This window comes from Vulpes vulpes, chromosome 5 (genome assembly GCF_048418805.1).
Source record: "Vulpes vulpes isolate BD-2025 chromosome 5, VulVul3, whole genome shotgun sequence".
In the NCBI taxonomy this organism is placed as follows: Eukaryota; Metazoa; Chordata; class Mammalia; order Carnivora; family Canidae; genus Vulpes; species Vulpes vulpes.
This window is the reverse complement of record NC_132784.1, coordinates 82956962-82982875: the sequence shown is the minus strand read 5'-3', so window position 1 is coordinate 82982875 and position 25914 is coordinate 82956962. Positions and strand designations below refer to the sequence as shown.

Here is a 25914-nt window from a genome sequence, read left to right as displayed (position 1 = left end):
GACACATTGGTCACCCTCCTCATTCTCTAAGGATAGCTCTACCTCCCCGCCCCCCATTGCCCTTATAACAGTCACATTTTACTATGCCAACAAATCCTATTGGTTGTAAAAAAATAATAATAATAATAAAAAGTTTAGAAAGCATGGTAATTCAAACTGTTTTTTCACCCTAGCAGAGAGAGAACCGCTCTTACCTGGGTGGCTGTGTGCACTGACTTAGGGGGAAAAGGCTGGTATTTTAGGGTGATGATGACTGCGTGTGCGTACCCAGCCATGCACGTGAACTGTGTTGCCTTTACACAAAAGTGGCTCTGTGTTGGCCTTGGCTCACAGGAGTTAATGTGCTCACCCGCTATGGGGCAGGGGCGGCATTTGCCAAAGGACCCCGGTCATGCGGTGCCTCCTTTTTTTTTTTTAAGAGGCGGCAGTTCCAAGACTCATGCTTCCTGGTCGCTCAAGTTCTTGATGTGTTACATCAATACTTTGCAGAGAGGCCACCCAGAATCTCTTAAAAAGTATTCTAAACACCACGGAGATGTTTTTCCATGGGAAAAAGCTCAGTAGGTCACTGTGAGGTTTCTGCCCCGTACTGCCCAATGTTGTGACTCTTGCTGGTTTTTCCAGGGTTCACCTTTAGGTTTAATTTCCTGAAATTGATCTGCTTGGTTACTCTGGCTTTAGTTCACTCCCTTGCAAAGAAGGGAAATGGCAATGAACAGACTGCATTTTATTAGGTTTTTTACTCCCCCCCAAATTAAGCAGCAATCCATGATCTCTACTAGTTTGTTCTTTTATGGGCTCCCAGCACTCATCCTCTGGGTCAGTGGCAGAAGGTCGGACCTATACCTATTAAACAAGTGGCCAGAATGCCAGGGAGCCACCATTCCTCGTGGAGATTCTGGGGTCACCCCCACCACCCCACCACCAACTGCTTTGCTGGGCTATTGTATGGTGGCTCCTCTCTTGCCCCATAAATCCTCGCCCCGCTTGGAGCCCCCTGAGAATCGGGTGAGGCAGCCCTGAAGTCAGAAGGGCTGCTGCCAGCTGGATGGGAAAGGCAGCCCCGAGGCCAGCTCCCCAAGCGAGTCCATGGCCAGCAGGCCCAGGACAGTCACAGATTCCAGAGGGAGATGAGTTCCAGCCCAGAATTCATGGTGAGATTTGCTTTGGACCATTTTTTTTTTATCATCATTTTAAAGATAATTGAGGATGCTGGCAATGAGCGGGTTGTACTTCAGTGGCCTTTGATCTTTCCCTGGGTTCTCCGGCCCCTAGCTCCCTGGGCAGCCATAAATGTGCATTATTATCTTCCTGTTTAATCGTGAGCTCCTCGTCCCCTGGGCCTGACCTGACTGGGTGACCACCGTCAGCCATCGGTGTTCTGATAACTTAGCCAGAGTAAGGCGTTAACCGGAGCACAATTATTTGTGTTTAATTTCCTAATTCCGAAGAAGGGAAGGCGCACTAGGAATTGGAACCCTAAGTGCAAAAGGAAGAGTCTGTCCCTGGGCTCGAATGGGGAGAGCCGAGCGTGAGAGGCTATGATGGGGTGACCGGTGTGGATTTGCATCGGGCAGGCTGGGTCCAAATCCCGCCTCTGCCATTGTCCTTCTCTGCGGCCTTAGCCTAGTGACCTGGCCTTCCAAACCTCGGTGGCCCTCATTGGTCAGTGGAGCTAGTAACAGCATTAGCTACCTGCTACTGGGAATAAGACCTCTGCTGGGGTCTTCCCGTGGGCTCAGATGCTGGGGTTCATCCCATCCTGGGCATAGAGTAATACTCACCGTGTGGTGGCCTATCTCCATTCATTATTTTTTTAGGGGGGCCAGAGGGAGAATCTTTTTTTTTTTTTTCCAGAGGGAGAATCTTAAGCAGGTTCCATGCCCAACACGGATTCCCATGTGGGGCTCGATCTCACGACCCTGAGATCATGACCTGAGCCTAAATCATGACCTGAACTTGAATCAAAAGTCCTGTGTTTAACCGACTGAGCCACCGAGCCGCCCCTCCATTCATTATTAGCCAACCCCTGTTCAAAACCTGCTTCCCAAACTCAGACCACACTCCTGTCTCCCCCTGGCTGTCCTCTTCTCCCACCTGAGCTCTTGAGCCTCATAGTATGGTGGTCTCATCTTCAGATGGGTTCTGGCCACGCGTTAGGTGAGCTTTTGATTATTCTTGATGAATCATTTTTATGTGAATGATGGACAGGTTGCCAGGTTTTCACTTCTTTCTGCCTTCCCCTAGCCCCCTCCGAGCCTCAACACCCACCCCGCAACCTTTTTGGACTCAGAATGTCAGGAGAAATACTGCTCACTGAAGTTTTTCTAGAATCGACTGTCTTTGTGCTCCGTTTGGGTCCCTCTGAAAAATATCCGTGCTTTAACTTTTCAGCACTTTGTTTCAGTATGACTAACATCCAACACTGGGCGCTAAACGTGCTATATACAAAATTCCAGATCAGAGAATGGAAACACTTTTTAAAAAGTAAGAAGTGTTGGATTATGCGGGCTATTTGGAGACCGTTCAGTGGGGCAATATAATTTTATTTTCAGAAGCTTATGGATTGAACCCCACCCAAGCTTCCAGCTCCTAAGAAAACCAGCAGAACACACCCTGCCAAGTTTCCTCACAGGGGCAATAAAAGAGTAATTCTCTGCATCCCGGTTTTCATTTTAAAGAAACAGGAGACGGGGGTGGCCTCTGCTGTCTTCACAGATGAGCTTCCCTGAGTGGGTTGCTAGTGAGCCTGGTGGGTGGTGGGGGGGTCGTGGGCCGGGGCGGGGGAGGGCGCTGGACACGCAGGCTTGCACGGGCGGCTGGGCCCACCGTAGTCACGGTGCCCTGGAAAGACCATTTACGAGCCTGGGGAGAGAGCTGGTAATAGCTTAAGTTGGGGGGACAGTTATATTACAGTCTCGATGGTTTTTTGATGACTGGTCAGAAAAGCTGGACCGTAAATCCAGTTTTCACCAAAAAAAAAAGGACATCTTCTTTATATTTAAAATTGTGCGTGCGTGCGTGCCAGGGAGGGGTACTATAGCTTTGGGGGATATTAAACCGTAGGAGATCGGAACAACAGGGTCTGCTTGTGCCCGCCGTTGGCGCTTAGACGTGAGACAGTGGAATGGAAAGCAGGGAAAGGTTTTGAGCGTGGCCCCGCGGGGCTAGAGCCCAGCAGAGAGGCTAGAGAAGACTCGAGAAGCCACTGACTCTGCCCCAGTGTTTCACAGAGGAGAGAATGAACTCTCCCCGTTGGATTTGGCCTTCGGCCTAGGCCCCGCTTCCGAGAAGCCTTCGCCCTGGAGTCTGGGTTGTCAGCCCGTGTGCCGTCCATCTGCGTCTGGCTGGGTGCTTGCTTGGGTGCGCGGGCACCCCTGCAGGCTGAAACCAGGTCAACACCGGGTTGGTAACCACAGAGCACAAGACGGGGTGCCCGCCCCCCCCCCCTTGCTCCCTGGGTTCCCCACCTGACTCACTGGCACCCTGTCTCTGGGCACCGGTGGCCAGTCTCTTGGGAAGAAAATGTGTTCCTTTTCCAAACTGGAAAAGAGCCAAGTGACCAAATCGCAGAACAGCCTGGAGAGACCCTGCCCGTTCCCGGGAGGTGCTGGGGATCGCCCCCACTCGCCAGTAGAATTGTTTTCGTCCCTCATTTTCAGAGAAAGAAAATGATCTCTGGTGACCTGTGGGAAGGGGGTCACCAAACCTCACTGCAGGGGCGGTGGGCAGTCACTGAAGAGTCCAAGGCCAAGTCTGAGCACCCACCAGAGAGGGGCGGCAAGGGTGGGCAAGGCGGGTGGGAGGGCACAGGGGAGGAGCCCTGGCGCTGTGTCTGCTGAGGGGAAGGTGGTGGCCTGCACCAGGTCGGTCAGAGCAGCCAGGCTTGTGGCTGATAGGGGGGTTGCAGGTGGTGGAGGAGGGAGGCTCCATCAGGGCGACTCTCAGGCTGTCCTTACGCAGAGGGGCAGATGTGGCCCTGGGCTCAGGAGGCCCGGGGAGGAGGCTGCCCGGGCTTTGGGGAGTGACGTAATGAGCTCTGAGGTTCGGGAGCTGGGCAACTAGACTGCACAAAACTGAGTGAGGGAAGGTGATAGGTCTGTGTAGACTGAGGACTGCGGAGGCCAGACAGGCGCAAGAGCCACTTGGGGGAGGCACCGTCTAACAGAGATGCTCGCTTTATTTTATTTTATTATAAATATTTTATTTATTCATGAGACGCACAGAGAGAGGCAGAGACACAGGCAGAGGGAGAAGCAGGCTCCATGCAGGGAGCCCGATGCGGGACTCGATCCCAGGACCCCGGGGTTACGCCCTGGGCGGAGGGAGGCGCTAAACCGCTGAGCCACCCAGGCTGCCCGATACTTGCTTTATAGAAGTGGGTGAGCAGGGGGACCTGGATCAGACTTACTACTTCCTACCACTGCCGACCCTGCGGCCCGTCGGGGACGACCCAGGGATGCGGGAGGGTTTTCCATCATTTCTGTGGAGTTCAGCAGGGAGTGATCAGGGATGTCCTTATTAACTCATCGAGGGAAACATTTGGGCATGCTGGCTTTTCCATCAGGACTGAAAGAAACAACTTTTCCTAAGGATTTTACAAAAATGAAAAAAAAGAGAGCTGCTCTTTCTTTTCATGTGTGTGTGTGTGTTTTAAATCCCTTTTCCCAGAATGGCCTTGCCCTGGGCGGCCCCTATCATAAAGCTGGGAATGTGTGGGGGGCAAAGGCTCTAAAGTGTTGAGAGGATGTAAAGATTTTCCATCTCCAGTGAGAGCTGCTGAGGAACAGGCTTATATGAATTTCAGATTGACATTAAAAAGGCTCTCGTCGGGGCAGCTGCGTTCTGGAAAGATCCCAGGGAGTAAGAGGACAGTCTCCATCTGCAGACTTCCCCGGGAGGCCTCCAGGGACCCCTGGCAAGAAGTGCCTGGGGACCCGTTAAAAGGAAAGTCCCATTTCTGGGTCTTAGATTCTCTTTCTTCCTGTCAAACCCCAGGCCCACACAGTTTGGAACCCCTCTTCTCCCAAATCACTGGGTGTGGGGGGGGATGCTGTTGAAAGGACAAGGTGGCCGCGGGCAGAGTGTCATTTCAACAGCTTGGCCAGATTGAAATTCTGGCCTCAATTTACTATCTGCCCCTCAGTGACCTTAGGCGAGTCTTCTAGGGGCCTCGGTTTCCTCATCTGTGAGATGGGTGCAGAGGGTACATCCTGCATGGAGGTGGGGGCTAAACGTGACGATGCGTACACCGTTATCCCCGTGCCTGGCACACAGGAAGCCCCCCCGTGGAAGCCAGACGTGGCTGCTAGGACACCGAGCGCCCTGCTCCTCCCTGCTCCTCCCACCGGAAGAACACGTTGCTCCATGCTGAACGTCTCTTAAAAGCAAAAGGTGTATAATGCAAAAGCTGTGATGCCATCGACTGTTGTTATTAATAATCGGTTCATAATTACTTTTGCCACAATATTAAGTGAAGGCCCCTATGGTGGGTGATGACTAGGAAAATGGGAACTATTATTAATGGACCTGCCAGCTCCTGTTACTGGATCCATTGACATAATATTTCTCTCTGGGAATCCTTTGACAAATCAGCTGAATTTCCTATTCCCTTGCTCTAAGCACTGTAAATTTGATCCACATGTCCCCGGTGTTGTTTCTGTAGATTAATAATGAAGAAGGGAGGGGGAGCAGAGCCTGCCCGGGCCCCGTGGATGTGTGGAAACTCTCCCAAATGTTGGAGCTGTCTCTAGGTTGGAGCTTGGAGAGAGAGAGAGAGAGAGAGAGAGAGTTGGAGGGGAGCGGATTCTCTTTTGTTTCACTTGTTTTAATGCTCAGAGCCAGCTCTTCCTAATGGTGTGGGTACTCAGCCGGCGGGGAGAGTTTCTGCTTTGGGGAGCAGGCCTGGGGGGGCGGGGGGAACCCAGCCATGCCCTCCTCCTCCTCCCACTGGAAACAGTGCTCTGAGGAAGTGCTTTGATGCCCTGCCTTGAAGCGTCAGCACCAGATGCGATGGGAGGGGCCCCGCCATGCAGGACGGTGGGGGGATTCAGGGGTCAGCGGGGCAACACGGAGGAAGGCGGGGAGGCCGGGGCAGGGCTGATGGTCAGCTGAACCTGCAGAACGGTCGGAGAACACCACCAGGGGCTGGGCAGGAGGAAGACTGCCGTGGGAGAGAAACACAGGCCAGAGCAGGGGGAGCTCCTTGGGTGCCCCAGGCAGCCGTAACACAGCAGCGTGGGCTCACACGGGCCCCCAGCCTGGCAGCCAGAGGTGAGCCTTGGTGGGGTGCCCGTTGGACGTGGGCCCTATGAGGGGCAAGGTGCATGCATTGGAGAGCCCACCGGATCCGGAGTCAGACCCTGGTTCTGCCACCACGTTGAACGAGGCATTCAAACTCTCTGCACATCCATCCCCCAATATCTAAGTTAGAGGCCGCAGAGCCTACTCGTAGAAAGAATAAGTCGGTGGTGTGAATGAAGCCTACATTCCCAGCACATAGCAGAAGTAATAGCAACCTCTCAGCAGGGCCCCCTTCTGAGGACACCCCGGTGCAGGCATCGCCATCCCCTAGCTCAGTTGATCCCCCGAGGCTACACTGGGGGGCGAGGCTCTTTCTTTTCCCTTGGCTGACACGCGAGCACCCCAACCCCAGATCACCCCGCTGGGTAGTGATCTGTGGCGGAGCCATAAGCAGGAGCCCAAACGTGCCGGCCCTAGGGACCTGTCCTCACCCTTCTGCTTCACCACCTCTGGCTGTCACCATCCTCGCTGTATTTCTGCAGGACGGGGACGGCTGACCCGGATTTGGCCACATCCCAGGGGCTCTCCAGCCATCTCAAGGAATTTTTTTAAGAGATATTCCCAAAAGTGACTGATTAAATTCCTGTGGGTATTTTTCTTTTAAAAAAAAAAGAAAGTTCGGCGGGGTGTGTGTGTCGGGGGAGGGGAGGTGTTGGACGAAGATGCGTTGATGGAAGAAATGGCAGTTTCTGAAGGCTGGGAATCTGTGGCCGCGTGCTCTTAAGAACCAACATGTAATTTTGAGCCGGGCTGATTTTGCTTTTCTGGTGCTTTCTAAGAAGCCACACATTGAGTTGGAGAAATTTACAGGCTGTCACCCTCCAGGATTGATTCTGACAGCCCTGTCCCTCTGGTGCTGGAGTGCTAATGAAAAACACTAATTGGACTTGGCCAGTGGCTGGGACACATCCCCTCCTTGGAGCGGGAAAGACAGCACCCCTCTCCCTGCACTCGGCCCTCGCCCCGTCTTGGCAGGAAGAGTGAAAGGGGGCAGCATGAGGAAGTGAGAGGACTCGGGGCGGGGGTGTCCCACGCTTTGGGGGGACATAGTAGACTCTCCTGTCCCCTGAGGTCCGTGAAGGTAAGGCCGGGCCTCTGTCACTGCAGAGTCCGAGGAAGATGCTCTACTCCGTGCATGAAGCAGCAGAGGAGTGAATGAACCCCCGTGTGGCCCGTGAGCTCGCGCAGGCCAGTTCCTTACGCGGCTCCAAGCACCCCACCCACAAGCGGGCCGCTCCTCACTCTGGCTTCCGTAGACTTCAGAGATGAGGTGTCCTCATTGCCCATGACCACCCCCCACCCCCACTCTACCAGAAGCTGCTAGGCTGGGCCTGTGGACCTTTGCTTCCTTCCTGAACTCACCTGTCTGCCCATTTCCCCACAGGTGTCCTCTCCCTCCCCGCGTACTTCAGTCCTTACAACGGTGGGTCCCTGGGCCACGACGAGCGAGCCGATGCCTATGCTCAGCTGGAGCTCCGGACCCTGGAGCAGTCCCTCCTGGCCACCTGTGTGGGGAGCATCTCAGAGCTGAGTAAGTGTGGCGCATCCCAGCCTAGCCGGCTCTAAGGGAGAAGTCGGGGGAGTCTGGAGTCTGGCCTTCTCCCCCTTCACACGTGCTGCCTTCTCTGAAAGCCAGATCCTCCAAGGCTGGGGATTGCAAACTGATGGCCCACAAACACGTATGGTTTGGTCAGCCTGTGGGGCTTAATCGTATGCAAATCTGGATCACCGGTTTCTTCTGAAAAATCAGATGACCTAGTGACTCTGTACCCCGTTCCTGCAGGGCAGCAGTCGGGGGGAGCTGAGCAGCTCCCTGGGTAGCATGTGTTCCCTACAAGGTCACAGACCTCCTTAGTTTATAGCTGGCCCGATCCATTCATCTGTTTTCCCCACCTGGCCCACGATGCTCTGGACTTACACCTGTTATTCTTTCTTAAAAGAAAGCGTCCCCTGAAATCCCAGTGTAGAAAATGGAAGATAAAAGCAGAGCTCCCCTGGCTGAGGTTGGCTGTGGTGGGGTGGCCTCAGCCCTGCAGTGGCCCTGAGCTTCTGGAACCTCAGGGCTCTGTGGAACACACTGGGAAACCCCTTAGTCTAGGTCCTGTTTGGCAGCTGCTTCCAAAGAGTGTGTTAGGCAAGAAATCCCATGTGCCTCCTGTTATCTCTCCCTCTCTCATTCCAATATTTAAGAAATCAGGCTGCATGCTCTTCCTCCCTAATTCTCCCTGGCGGCACCACGACCAGCGGCGGGCGGGGACATGCACAGGGGTCAAAGTGCATGGTGTGGAAACAGGTGCAGTTCACTCTGCTCCAGCCCCTCCCACCCGTGACTGCTCTGAGCTGTCTGAACGGTGAACGGCAATCCTTTTGCTTCTTCAGGACACAGCCTCCACCCTCCACCCTTCCTGCCCCTTCCCAGAGCTGGAGAAAAGGTGCCTGGTTCAAGGTCCCAGAGCAGATTCATTAGAGGGCCGGGGGAGAAGGCTCTGTGTCTTCTGGACGGCATCACCGTAGTCTGGGCCGGTGCAGGGCCCCCCGGGACCCTGTAAGAGGTGGGCTCAAGGAGGTCTGGCTTAATTGCTGGGGCTGTGGGCTCCCTAGATGCAGCCAACAGCCCACCCACCAGCATCTCAGGCGGCTGACATCAGGATTAGTGTCTGATCCTTCGCCTTTTACCAGGGCGGCCTTTGTGCCCGTTAAAACCACAGCCAGGCAAAGGGAGGACCATTCAGGGACGTCCTCCGGGGAGGGCTTGTCGTCATTCTGCCCTTATCATTCAGCCCCTAATGCTTCTACCTTCTAAAAATATCCCAAGTTCTAGTTTGGCCCTTTGGCCACCTCCACTCCTATCAACTCAGTCCAAACTGGGGCCATGTCAAACACAAAGCGGATTGTGTCACTCATCTGCTCAATATCCCCTCCATCCTCCTGTGGCTTGAAATCCAAAATCCTCACCATAGCTCAGAATCCGATATATGATCTAGCCTCATCGCCTACTGCTCTTGTCTTGTTGACTGTGCTCCAGCCACACTGGCCTCCTGGCCAAGATCCTCCCAGCCCAGGGCCTTTGCACCAGCTGTTCCCTCTGACTGAGACCAGTTCCCCCAGATACCCAAATATGTTGGTCTCTCATTTTCTTCATCTCTGCCCCAATGATACCTTTCTGGACAGGCCTTCCGTGAGCACCCCATTCTCATTTCTCCACCTCCCCCCATACAACTGTAGTTTGAGCACTGCTCACCACTTAAACTATGTCATATATTTACTTGTAAATACTTTGTCATCTCTTTCCCCTGACTAGAATGTCACCTTCATGAGAACAGACTTCTTGTGCTTTGTTCACTGCTGTTCAGTATCCCCGCTATTGGAATAGCACCTGATGCTATGTGTGTGTGTAAATGTGCGTGTAAAGGAGAGCATTCTGTACTGTCCATTGTTTGCCTCCTAAATCCCACCTAGGGTGCATCCACATCCTGTTTCAGCTGCTGCTTGGGGCAGAGGGAAGGAGCATCCTCCTAGCACCTCTTCACAGACACCGGAATGGGCTGTATCGTGTGTCACGTTGCCCCACCTCCCTCACCCTGAAACTGGGGTTTCTGCTAACCCACTGTGAAGGAGGGAGGAGACGAAGGTGGAGGCAGATAATGCAGATTTTCCTCCCTGAGACTGAAGAACCTAATGAGGCTAGTGATACTTGGCACCGAGCTCCCTGTACCTAAAAGTTTACCCTGGCTCTAACATGCATTAACTCCCTGCACCTGGCCAGGACCAGCCTGCCAGGTAGGTCTAGAAGTTTCCTTCTTGTATCAGGTCCAGCTTCAGAGGGAACTTGGGCACTTGTATTTTTCTCTGTCCCTCCCTCCCCTGTAATGGTAAATGGGAAAGAGGAGAAGATAAATAAAACTAAGCATTTCTTTTTAAAGGTAGTCAGATGATGTGGGCCTCATTTTGAAGACAGAGGTACATTGCTGACTCTTGCCTGCTCTTTTTATTTGGTGGCTCATAACAAGGCTGGGACAGACAAGCCCGCAGCACCTCTAACTGAGGCTCTCATGATTAGCAAGCAGTGCAGGCTTGCTTTTCCGTGCCTTGTGGGCATTTCTGGACTTCAGACTAAGGTGTCCTGGAGCTTAGGATCAGCTAATTCTCAAGTACAAGGACCCTTCTGGAGCAGCTCTGAGCGCCCACCTGCACGAAACCAAGAGAGCAGGCCAGTCTGGACCATGACTTCTCAAATCAGCTCTGGTGGTGGGGGGCTGGATTCTGTGCCCCACTCCATTGCAGACTTGGTAAAACAGGATAGAAATTTCTAGAACATCTAGAAAAGTGAAATCAAAGACATGTAAAATGCAAGCCAATTTTTTTTTTAAAGAATTGTTAGACATAAAATCATTCTGTCAGATTGCTGGGGGACTTTTTAAAGCTCAGGCTCCATTTCTAAAATTAGCCTGTTGTGACCCAATAATGAACGGTAACAACCCAGACTGCAGACCGGTCCCGGGGCACAGACCGCACTCTCACAGAACCCTGGCCAAGAGCATGCGTTGGCGGTGCAGTGTCCCCAGGTCGAGTCCCGGCTGTTCACTCACACTGGTACAACCAGGACAAACCGTTTAACTTCTGCGAGCCTGTTTCCTCACCTGTAAAGTGGAAATACCTCCTTCACGACACATCCCGTCTTGTGAGGATCAGAGGAGTCTCAAGCCTAGACCATAGAAGGTGGCAGGGAGGGAGATCGCCCTGGGGAGAGAACCCAAAGTGAGCAGCTTGCTCTGGCGGCAGAGCAGTGAGGGTTCTAGACGCCTGGTCGGAGCTGTCTGCAGGCCTCTGCTGCTTGGGCTCGGAGAGGCTGGCACACAGCTGGGCCTGGACCTGGGAGGCTACAGACCTGCATCTCCAGCTGCCCCTCGGCGGTGATCCCACCTCCCCCCAAATCTTTGGAAGGCCCCTCTTTGTGCCTGGCTTCCCTTAAGGGAAGGCTTAAGGGCCGCTTCTTCCATTTCTTCCTTGATTTTCTTGCCTGCATCCTGGCTGGAAAAGTGCTGCCAAAAGGGTTCTACACCAATAACAATAAAACCATCATAAACCTAATTAACGATAATGGCTTTTACCTTGTCAAGCCTTTGAAGTATTTCCACAAGGTCTCTCTTTGATGCTATCGGGAACTCTCTGATTTCTCCTCCTTGTGGTCCTGTGATCCTGCCAAAAGTTATGACATTTTGACCTGGAGAAATAGAAGCCAGGTTTCAGCTCATTGCAGCCAGCTCTGCTGCTGCGAGGCGGCCTGGCCTAGGATGTTACCGATGCCAGTTTCTGCCACCCAGGAGCCCGAGGGCAGGGCTGGGACCTAGCATTTCAAGGCCCAGACTCCTCATGTCCTGGGAAATGTGGGTCAAGCCCTGACTGCATGGGAAAAATTCCTGGGAGGAAGAGCACCACGGGAGGTGGTCGGTAGGATAGAGGAATAATGGCAATAGGACAGAAATAGCAGTGGTCTTGCATTTCACTTTTTCCAACTACTCTGTGCCAAGCATGATGCTAAGGGCTTTATACTTATTATTTATTTGAATCCTCATGATTTTGAGGTTAGATACAATTATTCCATTTTACAGATGAGGAAATGGAGGCTCTGATGAGAAACCTCTATAAGGTGCTTGGTTGAAAATAGAGCCCCGATCGGAAGCCAGGCGTGTCTGGCTGTGAAATCTGTGCTCTCATCCGTTAACCGGGTGATTCTCTAACCTCACTGGACACGAGATTCACCGACAGAACCTCTACAGAATAGGACGCCTAGGTCCTGCCCAGACCAATTAAATCCGAGCCCTGGGGATGGGAGCCAGGTGTCTGTAAGGCATTGGCAGCCACTCCCGGAGGTGTCCAGGCAGCTGAGCTACAGTCGCAGGGACGAGCAGAGTCAGGTGTCGAGCGAGGAAGGTGGGGGAGGCATGGAGAGCCTAGCGGAGATCTCCAGTTCCAGGGCTGTCATTTTCCCTGCTCGGAAGCCAGACGCCCTTGCGGAGGCTGGCCTAGGAGACCACTGCCGCTGATGGGCTCAAGTCAGGCCCCACCGGAAGCTGTATTTTAAAATGAGATGAACACGGAAGGCTACTTCTGCAGCCTGTAGATGTTTGCCGGGCACCCCTCCTGCAGCGGACCCTGTGTGGGGAGCTGGGGACATGGGGTAGCAGAGTGCCAGACTCACAGAGGCTGTACAGTGGAGGCCAGTTGACTACGTGAGCTGGTTCTGTGACACATCGCATGCCCTTCACCAGACTCCAGCCTACGGGCTTCTCTCACCTCATGGCCAGCCTTGTCCAGAGGCCTTCTCTGGAAGGGGCTGTCCCTAAGGAACTGCCCGGGTGAGGGGAAACTTGGCCCACAGGCAAGGCCCCAGGTCTCAGGCCTGGAGAGAATGGAAGGGTAGCCACTTTTCCAGAACAGAGGGGCCCGCAGGTGTCTGGGGCTGTTTGGCCCATCCTGTCTCAGCATTGTGGTCTCACACAATGATGGGACATTTCCTGCCCCGGGCGGGTGGGAGACTGAAAACTTGACTTGGGCAGAAACATCACAGGATATGGGGACCCAGGGACCCCACAGACGTCAGTGGGTCAGGCCTGGGTCACAGTTCATGGACTTTGGAGTCAAAGAGGCCTGCATTCGAGTCTAGGCTCTACCATTTACTAGCCACAGGACCTTGGCTGGTTAAGCTTGGGGCACCGCAGCCACCCTGTGACCAGGGGAGCATAGGGGGTGGGTAAGTGTTTCTTTACCAGCTAGGCCTCACTTTTTTCACCTGTAAAGTGGGGATACTACTTGGCCCCAGCATTAAAAGGACCAAATGAAGTCCTGTTTCTGGCAAACTGAACTCTGGGCACACAGTTGAGTACTCGGGGCTGGTGGCAGCAGTCGTGTGACCCAATGTGTTAGACATGGAGGGACCTTCCCCGCCCAAGCACCTGGGCTTTGCTCAGTGTGGCTCGGGGGAGGGTCACCGTGCTGCCTGGCACTGGGTGTCAGAGGCTGGGCCTCCCTTGGTCAGGGAGCTGGGGAAAGGCCCACGGGCGGGTGGAGGGCGTGGGGATGTCGAAAGAGAAACCACATTAGCCTAAATTCTGGAGGAGACCGGCCCTGCCGAGGCTTGAGCTCAACTGTTCAGGTGAGACTGGCAGTGAAAGGAAACGAAATCGCTACTGTGCGTCTCGGTGACAGTGTCCGCCTCTGCCTGTTGGCTCCAGGAAACGGTGATTATGCCCCAGGGCGAGGGGCGCCGTGAGCCACGAGCAGTAGCTGTGGATGGGTGAGCATGGGGGACTCACTTGGTCTTTTCCCTCCCGCCCTCCCCGCCAGGTGACCTGGTCTCCCGCGCCATGCACCACATGCAGGGGCGCCACCCGCTGTGTCCCGGCTCCAGCCCCGCCCGCCAGGCCCGCCAGCCGCCCCAGCCCATCACCTGGTCCCCCGACGCCCTCCACACGCTTTACTACTTCCTGCGGTGTCCGCAGATGGAGTCCATGGAGAACCCCAACCTGGACCCCCCGAGGATGGCCCTCAACAACGAACGGTAGGGGTCCCCCCCAGCCCCATGTGCGCGCCTCCCAGTGTGCTCGCTGCCCAGCAAGGTGAGGACAGGGCCCTGGCCTGGCATGCAGCGGCGGCTTTCACCCCGGGTGGAGGTAGCCCAGGGTCGTCGAGGCTCAGAATGGATTTTGGTTTCTGTGTCGGGTGTCCCAGCTCTGGGCTCCCCTCCTGGGCCCTCTCAAATTCAGTTGCCCCTTTTATAAAAAACGGGTATTCACACCTGCATGGAAAGGCGGTAGTGAGAACTGAGTGGGTGAGGGCTCTGAGAAAAGGCACTTAGGGCAGCGTCCAGGTGGTAACCGGCCCCCCCGTCGATGGTAGCGGCACCTCTTGTGATCACAATGATGCCACCGTTCCCACTGTGGGAGGGGGCTGAGGCATGCTTTTCCCTGTCTACTCATGTTACAGGCAAGGATGTCATGGCCCTGGCAGGTTAGTGGCTGAAGAGCCGCAGGATCCGGGTCTCAACCCTTCCCCAGCGGGGAGCAGGGCCACTAAAAACAGATGTGAAGGTTTTGCACTGCACAAGGGGACCCAGGGAGGGGCACAAGTGGGAGACACATGCAGCATCAGGTCAGCCTGAACGTGCCTTTTCTAGTTGGTCTTACTCAGAGGGCTGCCTTTTAAATTTTTTCTCCCTAGAGAGGATGCTCTTTTTTTATGATTTGCCCAGAACCTCATACACGCTGGCACGGGCCTCGCCTGGTGGTCGGGGTCTATCCATGGGCTCAAGAGTTGTGTGCTCACAGGTGCCGGGAATCAGGAGACTTGCCGTTGGTTTAGAAAGAGAGAGAATGAGCCCGGGAGGCGGAGGGGTGGGGGGGCCCCATGCCGCCTGGTGGAAGGGATGGCCCACAGCCTGGAAGGGCCCCCACCCCAGCCGCCAGTTGCCTTCGAGAGGCGTGGGGTGTCATCAGCTTTGTGGTCCTCACACCTGCTCCACAGCCAGGCCCACCTCTCCGCTGCCCCCGTGGTCACGGACAACAAATGCGAGGTGCCCTGGTTTGTTCAAAACAGCCATCGTGACTCTGGGAGAGCCCGCGGGCCCGGGGGTCAAGCGGCCTGGGTACAAACAGTGCTCGGGGAGAGCTTTGTGCGAGGCTTCGGCCCTCCCTGCGCCCCCACCTCCTCTGCCGCAAACGGGGTGGAGCTGAAGCAGTCGTAAGAATTGAACGATGATGAGCGGGCATTTACTGAGCACCGGCTGTGCGCTGTACGTGTGCGCTCGTTAGTGTGCACGCGGGAAATGGGTGCGTTTCACGGCCCCATTGTACGGGTGGGGAAGTAGAGGCATGGAGGGATTTGATAACTTGCTGAGGCTACGGAGGCTGTGCCTACAACCACTGCTGTGCAGCACTGTCCTGCATGGAGCAGCAGCGGCCCGGTGACCCGCGTGGCGGACTCCCAGGGAAGGCCACCGCAGCCTTTACTGTGACCGGTGTCATTAGAGCGTGGTCGTCTCGGGGACAGACAGCGAATGGAGGCCCAGGTAGGTCACCGTGGGCCTGACACAGCAAGAAGGCCGCGGGCGGAGCTGCGGCTTCCTGAAGGAAGCGCCCGGCAGGAAGGTGGAACCAGAGCACGGGCCCCAAGACACAGCGGCTCTGCTTGGTGGAGAAGTTGTGGTGGTTTCCAGAGCTGGCCGGGAAGGAGAAGGGCCAGGAAACCGCGCTGAGGTGGGGCGGAGGGCGGGGGCTCACGTGCTGTTTGGTGAGGTCCCCAGGGCGCTCCCCTCACCCAAGGGAAGGGGGCTGGGGGAGGACGGGGAGCCGCCTGGGGGCCCGCGGCCGTGGCAGGCCAGGGAGGGGCCCCTCGCGGGTCTGCGGCTGCCCGTGGCTTTCCTCCCGGGAGAATTCACAGCTCCGGCTCCCGCGTGACCGCGGAGGTTATCTGGGCGTGATCCTAGCAGCCGGGCTTGGGCGGCAGCGAGCGCGCGCGCACGTGTGTGTAGATCTCTCATTATTTAAAAACCACACTGTCTGTGGCGCAAAGAAATTGGTAGCGAAGGCATTTTTCCATGAATCATTTCAAATGAGTATTAGATACATGAGGAATTGGAACCACCGTCAGGAAAAAAATGTATCCAGACATTTTGGATTTGGGCACGAAAAGGAGGACACCCTAAAAATACCCACTGGCAGACAGCCTGACAGCTGTGTGGTGGCCCGGCCCCTGGCTGCTGAAGGGGCTCCTGCCGCGCCTGGGCCCCGTCTGATGGGGCAGGCCCCAGGGAGCCTGGCCGGCCTTCCTGGGGGCCACCGGGCTCACGTTCCACAGCAGGCCGAGCCACGTGTCTCCTCCGGGCACTGCCACTCGGGTGTCCTCGCCAGAGCCCTGGGGAAAACCTCCTCTCCGTGCACACAAGTAGCTGGAGCTTGCCAGAGCTCCGGGGAGACAGAGCTTGGCTTTAGGGAGTCTGGGGATGGCGGGATGGCTGTCCCTCGCTCCCTCCATCACCCCACTTCATTGACTCTTGCAGTTCCTCCATCTCCCCTGTGTCAGGAGCGTGGGGGCTGAGGCCACCAGCCCCGACCAGGCGGGGCCTTCTGATTCCCTGTGTGATGACGGAATGTGGCCGCTGCTCAGGGATTGTTTGGCTTGGGGATTTCTGGGTCTGTGGGGATTGGGTGACCTCTTGCATGTGGGCTAAGGAGCCCTTTGGTGGCGTTGATGGTGCCGCTCGAGTCTGTGCTCACTGATTTCTGCTTTGGGGGAACAAGCCTCCTCCCTCCCCACTGGGGGCCGTGCAACCCCATCCGTGCCGATCAGGGGTGGGCCTGCCGTCACGTCCCGTGTGAAGCTCATGGAGGCCTGCCCCGCTCCACCACGTGCTGCCTCTGTGCTGCTACCGGACGGGCATCGGCATCTCCCCGGGAGGGGCCCTTCCCCCCAGAGCCCCCTGCTCTGGGTTCGAGAGGGGAGCTGCAGAAATAGTGGGAGCCCAGGGTGGGCAGGGGGCAGCTTTGCCAGGGACAGGACGGCGCTCTGACATGCCTGTGTGTGCTGCGCCAGCGAGCCAGGGCCCCAGGGGAGAGAGCCAGGGGTCTGGTCCAGCCTCCCACGCAGGCCCCTCCACACTCCAGGCTCCTCACCTGTAAGATGGGAATGACGGGGGTAGCCAGCTCTTCCTTCGAAAGGGCTTTTCTGTCTACTTGTGTTTCTTCCGTGCCCCACAGATCAGCAAGGTAGGTGCTAGAATTACCTCCATCCTACAAACAAGGGCATGAGGCCAGCTGCTGGGTGGCAGGGCAGGGATTTGAACCCGACTTCTGACCTCAAAGCCCTGGCCCTGCACCGTGCCCGGCTGCTCAGCCCCGCTCCTAAAGCTCTCAAGGCTGCCCGGGTGGGCCTTGGCCGCTGGGGCCACCTCCCCCGGGGCCATCCCTGCCCCACCTGCCTCTCTAGTCCCAGGATCTGCGCCTGGCCGCCCTGGGAGGGCCTCACAGATGGGAGCTCCCCGCACCCTCCCCGAGCGCCTCCCCTGCCGGCAGCCCTGCATCGTAGGCCTCGGCGAGGCGCAAGGCAGGGTCTCACACACAGGATTAGTCACAGCTGCTGCCCTGCAGGGCATGTCATCACCCGAGACCAAGCCTGAAAAGTGAAAGAACTTGCTGTCAGAGATCCAGGGTTGCCCATGGAGATGGGGGAGCCTCCTTCCCCCGAGGTCTGGAGGAGATTGGGCAGCCATCTGGCTAAGTGTGGGCCTTGCTAGTCGCGCCTGGAGGCAGAAGGATGAACTAGGGGGCCGAGCATCCTGGGTGGGGGACCCCTCCTCGGTCGTCCTCCTGCTGGGGCCGGGGGCTGGGGAGGTGGACACACGGGTAGTGGGTGGGGGCACGCTCACCAGCAGAGTGCAAGCAGAGCGCGCGGGGGAGACACAGGCCGGGGTACAGAGGGGGCCGAGGTACGCAGGAGGCAAACCAATTTTCTGCTTCAAAACCTTGGGTGCTGGAGGGCCCGGGCTCGGCAGGTGGCGTCCCCAAGTGCCTCTGAGCTGCTGGCGGCAGCAGCAGCGAAGCCAGACCTCGGAGGATGACGTGGGAGCCCTAGGAATGATCGCAGGCCACCTGTCCACAAACTGCGTTTGCTGGATCCCCAGCCTTGTCCGTCTCCCCAGCCTTGTCCGGCGCCCCTTTGTCAGGGAGGCACACTTGGGAGGCCTGGGGGCCCAGAGGGGCGTGGGAGCCCAGCCAGGGCTCGCCGGAGACGGCACCTGAAGTACCTGGCGTCAGGACTCCTAGCGTGCCACAGCCGGGTCTGAGGAGGGACCTGCGCTCAAAGATGCGCCTCTCAGATCGGACTTACCGCGGACTGATTTTAGAGCCAGGAGGTCCCGCCGAAGCCCAGGTCCTGTAGACCCCTAGTGTGTCGTCCTTACAGCCGCTGGTAAGGTGTGGGGTCTAAATGAGCTGACATTCCTAACCTTTTGGACGGTACCTAGGACACAATAAACCGTAGATATCAGCTACTGTGATTCCTTTTGTTTTGTTTTTTTTTAAGATTTTATTTATTTATTCATGAGAATGTAGGACTCCATCCTGGGACTCCAGGCAGGCGCTAAACCCCTGAGCCACCCAGGCGTCCCATTATTTTGCTTTTTTCTGCAAATGTGAGAGACCTGTTTGTTACTCCTCAATTTAGCAAACGTGACTTTTTTTTTTTTTTAAAGATTTTATTTATTTATTCATGAGAGACACAGAAAGGGGCAGAAACATAGGCAGAGGGAGAAGCAGGCTCCCCCCGGGGAGCCCGACGTGGGACTCGATCCCAGGACCCCGGGATCCCACCCTGAGCCAAAGGCAGGCCCTCAACCACTGAGCCACCCAGGTGCCCCAGCTACTGTGATTTCTTACCATGATCATTTGTACTGGGCAGAGGGAACAGCAGGTGGAGACCTTGTGGCAGGAGAGACCGGGGTGGGGGGGCAGTGTGGTAGAGAGCAAGGAATCGGGGTGCAGGACGAAGCTGCAGGGGAGCCAGGGCTGAGCGAGCCCAGATAAGGAGGAGAGGGCTGAGCTGTGACCTGGAAGGCCTGGGCCCTGCCCTCCAGCTCGGTGCTGAGTGGCTGGTTCGCTTTGCCCTCGCCGCGGCCGAACCCCTCTGAGAGCCCGGGGAGCAGAAGGCACCGGGCAGCCCTTCCCGCCCTGCTGGCCCCGACGGCGGCAGGAGAGGCAGGTGCTCCTTCCGAGATCCGTCCGACGCCCCAGCCTGGAGCAGCCTGGGATGTGGTTCTGCAGTGGCAGACAGGCTCGGGGGGCACCGGGGACCCACAGTGCCGGCCTGGTACCCGCATGACGTGGCAGTTGCCCCGAGAGGCTCCGGGGCCTGCACGGAGGCCGAAACCCTTTCCCAGTGAGACCTGGTGGAAGATGGTGCGAGTCTGGCCCAGCTCTGGGCTGCTCCGTTCCACGTCTGGCTAGCCAAGAAGTTTCCAGCAAGTACGGACACCGAATTTGGGAGCGGGGGGGCCAGCAAAGGGATCAGCCGTTACAGGTCCCCCCACTCTCCTGGAAGTGCACGCCGGTGGTTCTAGATACCAGCCAGGGGGAGAGAGAGTCCATGAGCCTCTGGAGTCCCCCTGGAGGCGTTCTCTCTCCAGCGGGATGGCAGGTCAGCTCATCTTTCCAGGCCTCAGTTTCCCCGTTGGGAAAATGGTGAAGGTAAGACGATGGCTGGCAGTAAACGAGGTAATGCGGTGAAGCCCTAGCTCCGTGCCTGGCACATGAAAGATGCTCATCGAGTGGTGGCTGCCACCCTCCCCCTCGTCGTTGTAATGGTCAGAGCAGGTGCAGAGGACAGATTTGGCAACCGGAGCAGGCTGGCTGTGTTGACATAGAATGGCGTTTCTTAAAATGTGGTTTTCAAGGGGTCTGTGCTGTGACCTAACACGTTGCGGCTACCACCAGCCCGCCACCGCCTACGAGACCCACGGGGACGGAGGAGAGCCAGTGTCTCCGGAGCTCGGGTAAAGTGGTGGACACTGTGGTCACCGGCTGACCTAGGTCCTCACGTTCCTCCCCACACGTCTGTGTGTCAGGAAGAGACAGGAGCCAGTGACGCAGATGCCTATTGTGACTGGGTCTCTAGCCTACTGACGGAAGCAGAAACAAGACAGGAGACCCCCAAAAATGAGCACCCCCCCCGACAGTGTAAGAGGCAGCCCGCTGCGTGGTAACATGAGCCACAGGTCAGCCCTCGGGCGTGGCAGCCCGCTGGGTTCGGTCCCGGCTCTGCCCCTATGGACCCGGTGGCCTCGGGCACGTCATTTCACCTCCATGCCTCGGTCTCGTCTTAACAGGGATATTGGGGGGATTGAGCTAATGTACCGAGAGCCCTTAGAGCAGCTCTAAGGGGGGCTGTCAGCATCGCCACTGTGTTCAGGGGGATCTCGGGAAGCCCGGAGGAGTCGGGCGGCCTTCAGAACAGCCTGGGATGGTGCCCGGGCTTGGAGGGACGGCCGCAGGAAGCTTGGGACAGGCCGAGTGGCACGGGCAGCAAAAGTCACACGAGGACTTGGTTGTCTCAGAGTGTGTGCTTCGCGACAAAACTGGGTCTACATTTTTAAATCACAGGAATTAGTGGGAGAGAATTTGGGTTTTGTTTCTTCGGGTTCCCACTGACCATGCATCTAGGCAAATACATCGAGGTCGGGGGCAGCTCTCCAGGGGAGAGAAGGACATCCTCAGAGGTGCCTGAGGGTCAAGTCCGGCTCCTGCCCCTCTGAGGCTGGGGTCTGAGCAAGTCCGGCTTCCCGTCTGAGCCTCAGTTTCCCCGTGTCAAGTGAGGATCACCTCCTGTGTAAGGTGACCGCCTTCGCTGGCTCCTCTGCTTCCTGATCCTGCCTCCCGCGGGCACTCCCCAAGTTGTGAGGAGATACCCCCCATACGAGTGAGGTACAGAGAGAGGACAGGCGCCTCTGTTCCATTCCAGATGCAGAAGGGGGGCTGTCTCCCCTCCACCGAGCACTTTACATAAATAGGAAGCGCCACGGATAGGCTGTGTGCTCAGCCTGAAGAAGTGGGCTCGTTAATCTTTTGCTCAGCTTGCGAAAGTATTTTCTTATCAAATAATAGAGATGATGGCAGCGGGGGCTTTAATGCTACTGACTTAGGGTTCCCTTAAATACCATTTCAAGAAGATTTGCAACGTTAAGCTCTTTTCTCTCTTTCCCTCTCTCTCTTTTTGTGCATTAAATTTCCATCTGCTTACCCACAGTGGAAGTAAAAGAAATCAGAATAGCTATTGGGTGAATTAGTACTTGTTTCCCTGGCGCATCCAGTAGCCTCCGAAGTGGCTTGTTTGCGGTCTGCCTTGCACGGGGAGTGGGCCCTCCCACGCCCGGTCCTTCCGCATCACTTTACTCACCACTTTTCTCCAGAGCACCTTCCTCTTCCTGATACCACCTGCCCACCCCTCCCCGGCTCCTCACCTTCCAGAATGTACCACCCAGTGGCTTTGTTCCCGCTGTGTGCCCGGCACAGAGAGCAGTGCCCGGCACGTGGTGGGCCGTTAAGTATGTTGTTCAGTGAGTGAAATAGAAAGTAGAGCCTAAAGGTTGGACTTTGGGCAGCTTCCTTCATTTCTCTGGCCTCAGCTTCTCTGCTTTAAATGGAAAATGGCTTGGGGACACCCAGGCGCCTCAGTCGGTTGAGCATCTGCATTCAGCTCAGATCATGATCCCTGGGGTCTTGGGATCGAGTCCCGCGTCGGGCTCCCTGCTCATCAGGAGCCTGCTTCTTTCTCTCCTTTTGCAGCTCCCCCTGCTTGTGTGTTCTCTCTCTCTCTGTCAAATAAGTAAAATATTGGAAGGAAGGGAGGGAGGGAGGCAGGGAGGGAGGGAGGGAGGGAGGAAGGAAGAAAGGAGAAAGAAAGAAAGGAAAGAAAGAAAGAAAAGAAAGAAAGAAGAAAATGGCTTGATCTTCTTCCAGAAAGAAAGAAAGAAGAAAAAAGAAAAGAAAGAGAAAATGGCTTGATCTTCTTCCAGAGGTTCTTGTGGCCATCGTGTGAGGTAACATGTTTAAATACCTGGTAGTTGCCATTATCCGTGTAATTACTGTTTTCATCAACCTTATGAAAGGCCTAGAAAAACTAAGTCGTGTTGAATCCAGAAACGATGGCGAATTTATTGATTTGTTTTTTTTAAAGATTTTATTTGTTCATGAGAGACACAGAGAAAGGAGGCAGAGACCCAGGCAGAGGGAGAAGCAGGCTCCCTGTGGGGGAGCCCGATGCAGGACTTGATCCCAGGACCCCGGGATCACGCCCTGAGCGGAAGGCAGATGCTCAAGCCCTGAGCCACCAGGTGCCCCGACAGTGGTGAATCTAAAACATCACACGTACTCAGAATGCACGTTTTTTCAGGGGCCCTGGGCAGCTCAGTTGGTTAAGCGACCGACTCTTGGTTTCAGCTCAGGTCATGATTTTGGGGTAGTGAGATCAAGCCCTGTGTGGGGCTCCATGCTCCACAGGGCGGCTGTTGGACATCCTCTCTCTTACTCTCTCTCTAAAATAAATAAGTCTCAAAGACACACCCGCATCCCTGCCCTTGCTTCCTTTACCTCAGCCCTGACGGAAGCCAGGGCGCCAAGCAAGTGACCGAGAAGATGAAATAGACCAGGTGTCACAAAGGACCAAGTGAGGACGGTTTTGGACAGAGGCGTGTCCAAACTTCAGACGCATCACAACCTACTGCTGAGGGATTTAAGAAAACTTTAGAAACTGGATTTCATCCACCCACTGGTTCAAAGACCGAGCAGAAGACCAAGGGTCAGACAAACAGTGTCTGCACCCAGTTGCTGGGGTACCCAGGCCCTTGCATGCTGGTTGGCCCCGGCACCTCCACGGGATGGACTGCGGTTACTAGGTTTCAGCTGGGACGTGAGACCATCTGATGGGCTGGAAGCATCTAGTGAGAGCTTCACGGCCTGTAAGCGCTTTGCAGACACGACCGTTCCGGAGAAAGCTGTTCCCGCCCCCATTCACAGATGAGCAGGCCGAGGCCTGGAGAGGGGCACAGGGGCAGCCAAGCTCACGGCTGGGACGAGGCTGAGAGGAGCTCAGGCGAGGAGACGGACTATAAGAACACAGTGTTCACACCATCCAGGGTGCCGTGTCCCCCTCCCATCCCAGGGGACAGGGGACAAGACCCCGGGGGCCGGGCCTCGGTCAGCACCGCCTCTGCCCAGCGTGACTTAGGCAGCTCTCCCTTCCTCAGCGCAAGAGTTCGCTGGCTCAGGGTGGGCAGCCTGGGGACGGGCGTCTGTCCAGCATCTGACGAGGAACGAGCCAGGGATTGGGGGCAGACAAAGGAAGTGGCAGTGCCAGATAATGGGGGATGGAGACGGCAGGATCCTGGCCCTGCCTGCCGTTGACAAGTGCCACCGGGGGCTGCCTGTTGCGTGTGACTTCCTGCCCCACTGTTGGGGCCACCGTCCCCACAGAAAGGGAGACTGGGAGGTGGCAGGCCCAGGGGCTTCATTCACTGACAGTCTTTGTAACAGGGAGCCACGATCGCCCTTGTCTGTAGTATCTCTGGCATCCTGAGAGCCTCGGTGTGTGGGAAGTCCCAGCTCTGCGGGGCATGGACTTCGGGGCTTAAGGGCGGCTTCCAGGGCTGAGCCGCTGCCGCCCCGGCACTGAGGGGTTGGGACAGCAGCTCTGATGACGTCTGCAGTGGGGCCCGCTCCTACCTGCCTGCCTGGCAGCCCTATGGATTCCCCTCCGCCCACAGGACCAACCACCCAGGACCCGGGACAGGACAGCCATCTGGGACTTGCCCCCACTTTGCTGCTTTAATATTGGACATTTGCGGGGACAAGTCTCTCCAGAGGTCTGGAGAACCCCCGAGGCCCCGGGGCCCAGCCCCGCCTCCTGTTCCCTGCTGGCTTCAGGGCTGGTGAGGCCACCGGTGCAGAAGCTGGAGCTTGAGGGGGGCCCGGGGAGCCACCGAGGCCTGCCTTCCGCCCACCCTGCCTGCTTCCCGAGGTCTCAGCTGGCTACGGGGCTCCGAGCATCTTGCGTGTGATGGGTCCTTTTCAAGCCAGACAGTGCCAGCGGCTAGCTTTGTGACCTTGGTCTGTGTCCAGACCCCTCAAAGCCTCGGTCTCCACGTTTATAAGATGCCGAGTAATAATGAAGCGTGGCCTGCGGGTGGCCGTGGTGGCGCTCGGGGAGTGTGTGCGCAGCGGCCCGCAGCCCGCGGCCCTGCCGCCCAGAAGCCAGCGCCGGTGTCCTGGGCGCGCAGCTGGGTGCGGTGTGGGCTGCAGGGTGCTGGGAGCCGCCCGGCCCCCACTCTCGGGTCAGGAACGACCCCTGCTCCCCAGCCAGGCCTCGCGGGCTCTGGGCCGCCCCCAGACGCCTCTAGAAGCCGCCGGACCGCAAAGCCGGTCACCTGTCTTGCCTGTGGAGGAAGGGGCGGCAGATCTCGGTGGCGCTACTCCGCTGGAGCCAAGCAGGACCACCAACCTGACACCCTAAACCAGGGACGCCCTGGCCCCGAGTCCGTGAGGTCAAGAGGCAGGGCCGCCGGCGCAGGGCTGGAGGGCTGGCGGGCTGGCGGGGCCTTGCCGAGGCGCCCCGGCACCAGGGAGACCCGACGTGGGCTCTGCCGCCGGCGCTTCTAGTGTGCCTGGCAGTGGTCTCCCTTGTCCTCTCCAAAGTGCCCGGCTTCGGTGACAAAACATGCGGTTACTCACCTAAAACTCGTCCCTGACGTGAGGGGGTCGGGGAAGGGCCGTTGCGTAGGGACGCAGCCTGCGAGCCCGGGGCCGGTGCACAGCGGGGCCGGCTCTGCCGCTCACTAGATGCCTGCACGGGGCGGGCTCACCTGGGCCCTCCGGTTCCCCAGGTGTGAATCGGGGTAGGAGTACCGGCTTCGTGACAGACGTGAGGGCTCAGCGGGTCAGGGGCTCCGAGGGGCTAAAGCGGTGCCAGGTGCTTAGCATGCGCTACAGGGGTTCACGTTAGTGCTCTGTTATCCCGGGGGTGCCTCGGGGACCAGGGGGCCCCAGGAGTCACCTGATTGACTCCCACCCCCGCCCGCTCCCAGGCCCCCGCGGGGTGGACGGGGCAGAGGAATTGCTCGGCTGGTGGAGCCGGCGGTTGTATTCTATCTAAATTTACATCCGTACGCAGATCTGGGCAAGTAGAGGATTTTAGTGCCCCTAATCCGTAGCAGATGAGTTGTAATAAGGGAAGCGTATTTCCCCGCAGGAAGGCCCGAGCCCTGCCTCCGCCCGCGGTCCCCACCCCCGCGTGGCGATACTGTCGTGGGTCAGCCGCGGAGCAGGGAGGCCTGCGGGTCAGAGGACAGGTGCTTGCCCCGCCCGGCCGTCCAGCCAGGCCAAACCATTCTGGTTTACCAAGCAATTCTACAAAATTAATTAGTCCAAGATGTGAACCAGACTAGAACTGCTTCCTTTGTGCTGGGAGTAGCATCTGATGTCGTGGGACACGGTGGGTTTTCTTCCCCGTGGATGGTTTGGCTTGGTGTTTCGGGCCACGGCGGCTCTCGGAGATCCTGGGCAGCCCACGGGGAAGGCCTCGGAGCCAGCGTGGGAGAGCCGACCTTGACCTTCCCAGACAGGTCTTTGCCTGCAGGGCTGTCATCCGGCGGGACAAAGCTTGGCCTCTTTGCGGGGTCCTGGTGGTGCCCCTCTGCAGCCCCAGCCCAGACAGCATGGTGGGGGAGACAGGGGCAGTGCCTGCCCCCGGGGAGCCGGGGGAAGGGTGGTGCGGCAGGAGATGGCCCTGTGCAACCCCAGGGCTTGGCAGGGGCTCCGTCTGAAGGTGGGGCCCTGAAGAATTTAGGGGCTGAGGGTGGGAGACGGTCCAGTTGGCCCCCATGAGGCCCCTCTTCTGGGCTAAGGGCGCTCACAGGCAGGGCAGGCTATTTCCTGGGTAAGGGGGAAATCTCATTAGGGTGCCAGCCGAAGGCATCACAGACCCCCTCAAGCCCTCCAGCCCCGGAGCCAGGCCTGCGTCCAGAGGCCTCTGTGCTCCCTGCCAAGGGTGGAGGTGAAGAAACTGCAGCCC

The 25914-nt window shown here is 57.1% G+C and overlaps 1 protein-coding gene across 2 annotated transcripts in view; it reads left to right on the top strand.

Annotated features, from left to right (window-relative positions):
- The window catches only part of ABTB2 (ankyrin repeat and BTB domain containing 2), a 166964-nt gene that overhangs the window by 116639 nt on the left and 24411 nt on the right, over positions 1 to 25914 (top strand). For both annotated transcript variants that reach the window (XM_072759099.1, XM_072759100.1), the window contains exons 2-3: positions 7688 to 7834; positions 13651 to 13864. In XM_072759099.1, the coding sequence (XP_072615200.1) occupies positions 7688 to 7834; positions 13651 to 13864 (361 nt within the window). The remainder of the gene's footprint in view (positions 1 to 7687; positions 7835 to 13650; positions 13865 to 25914) is intronic.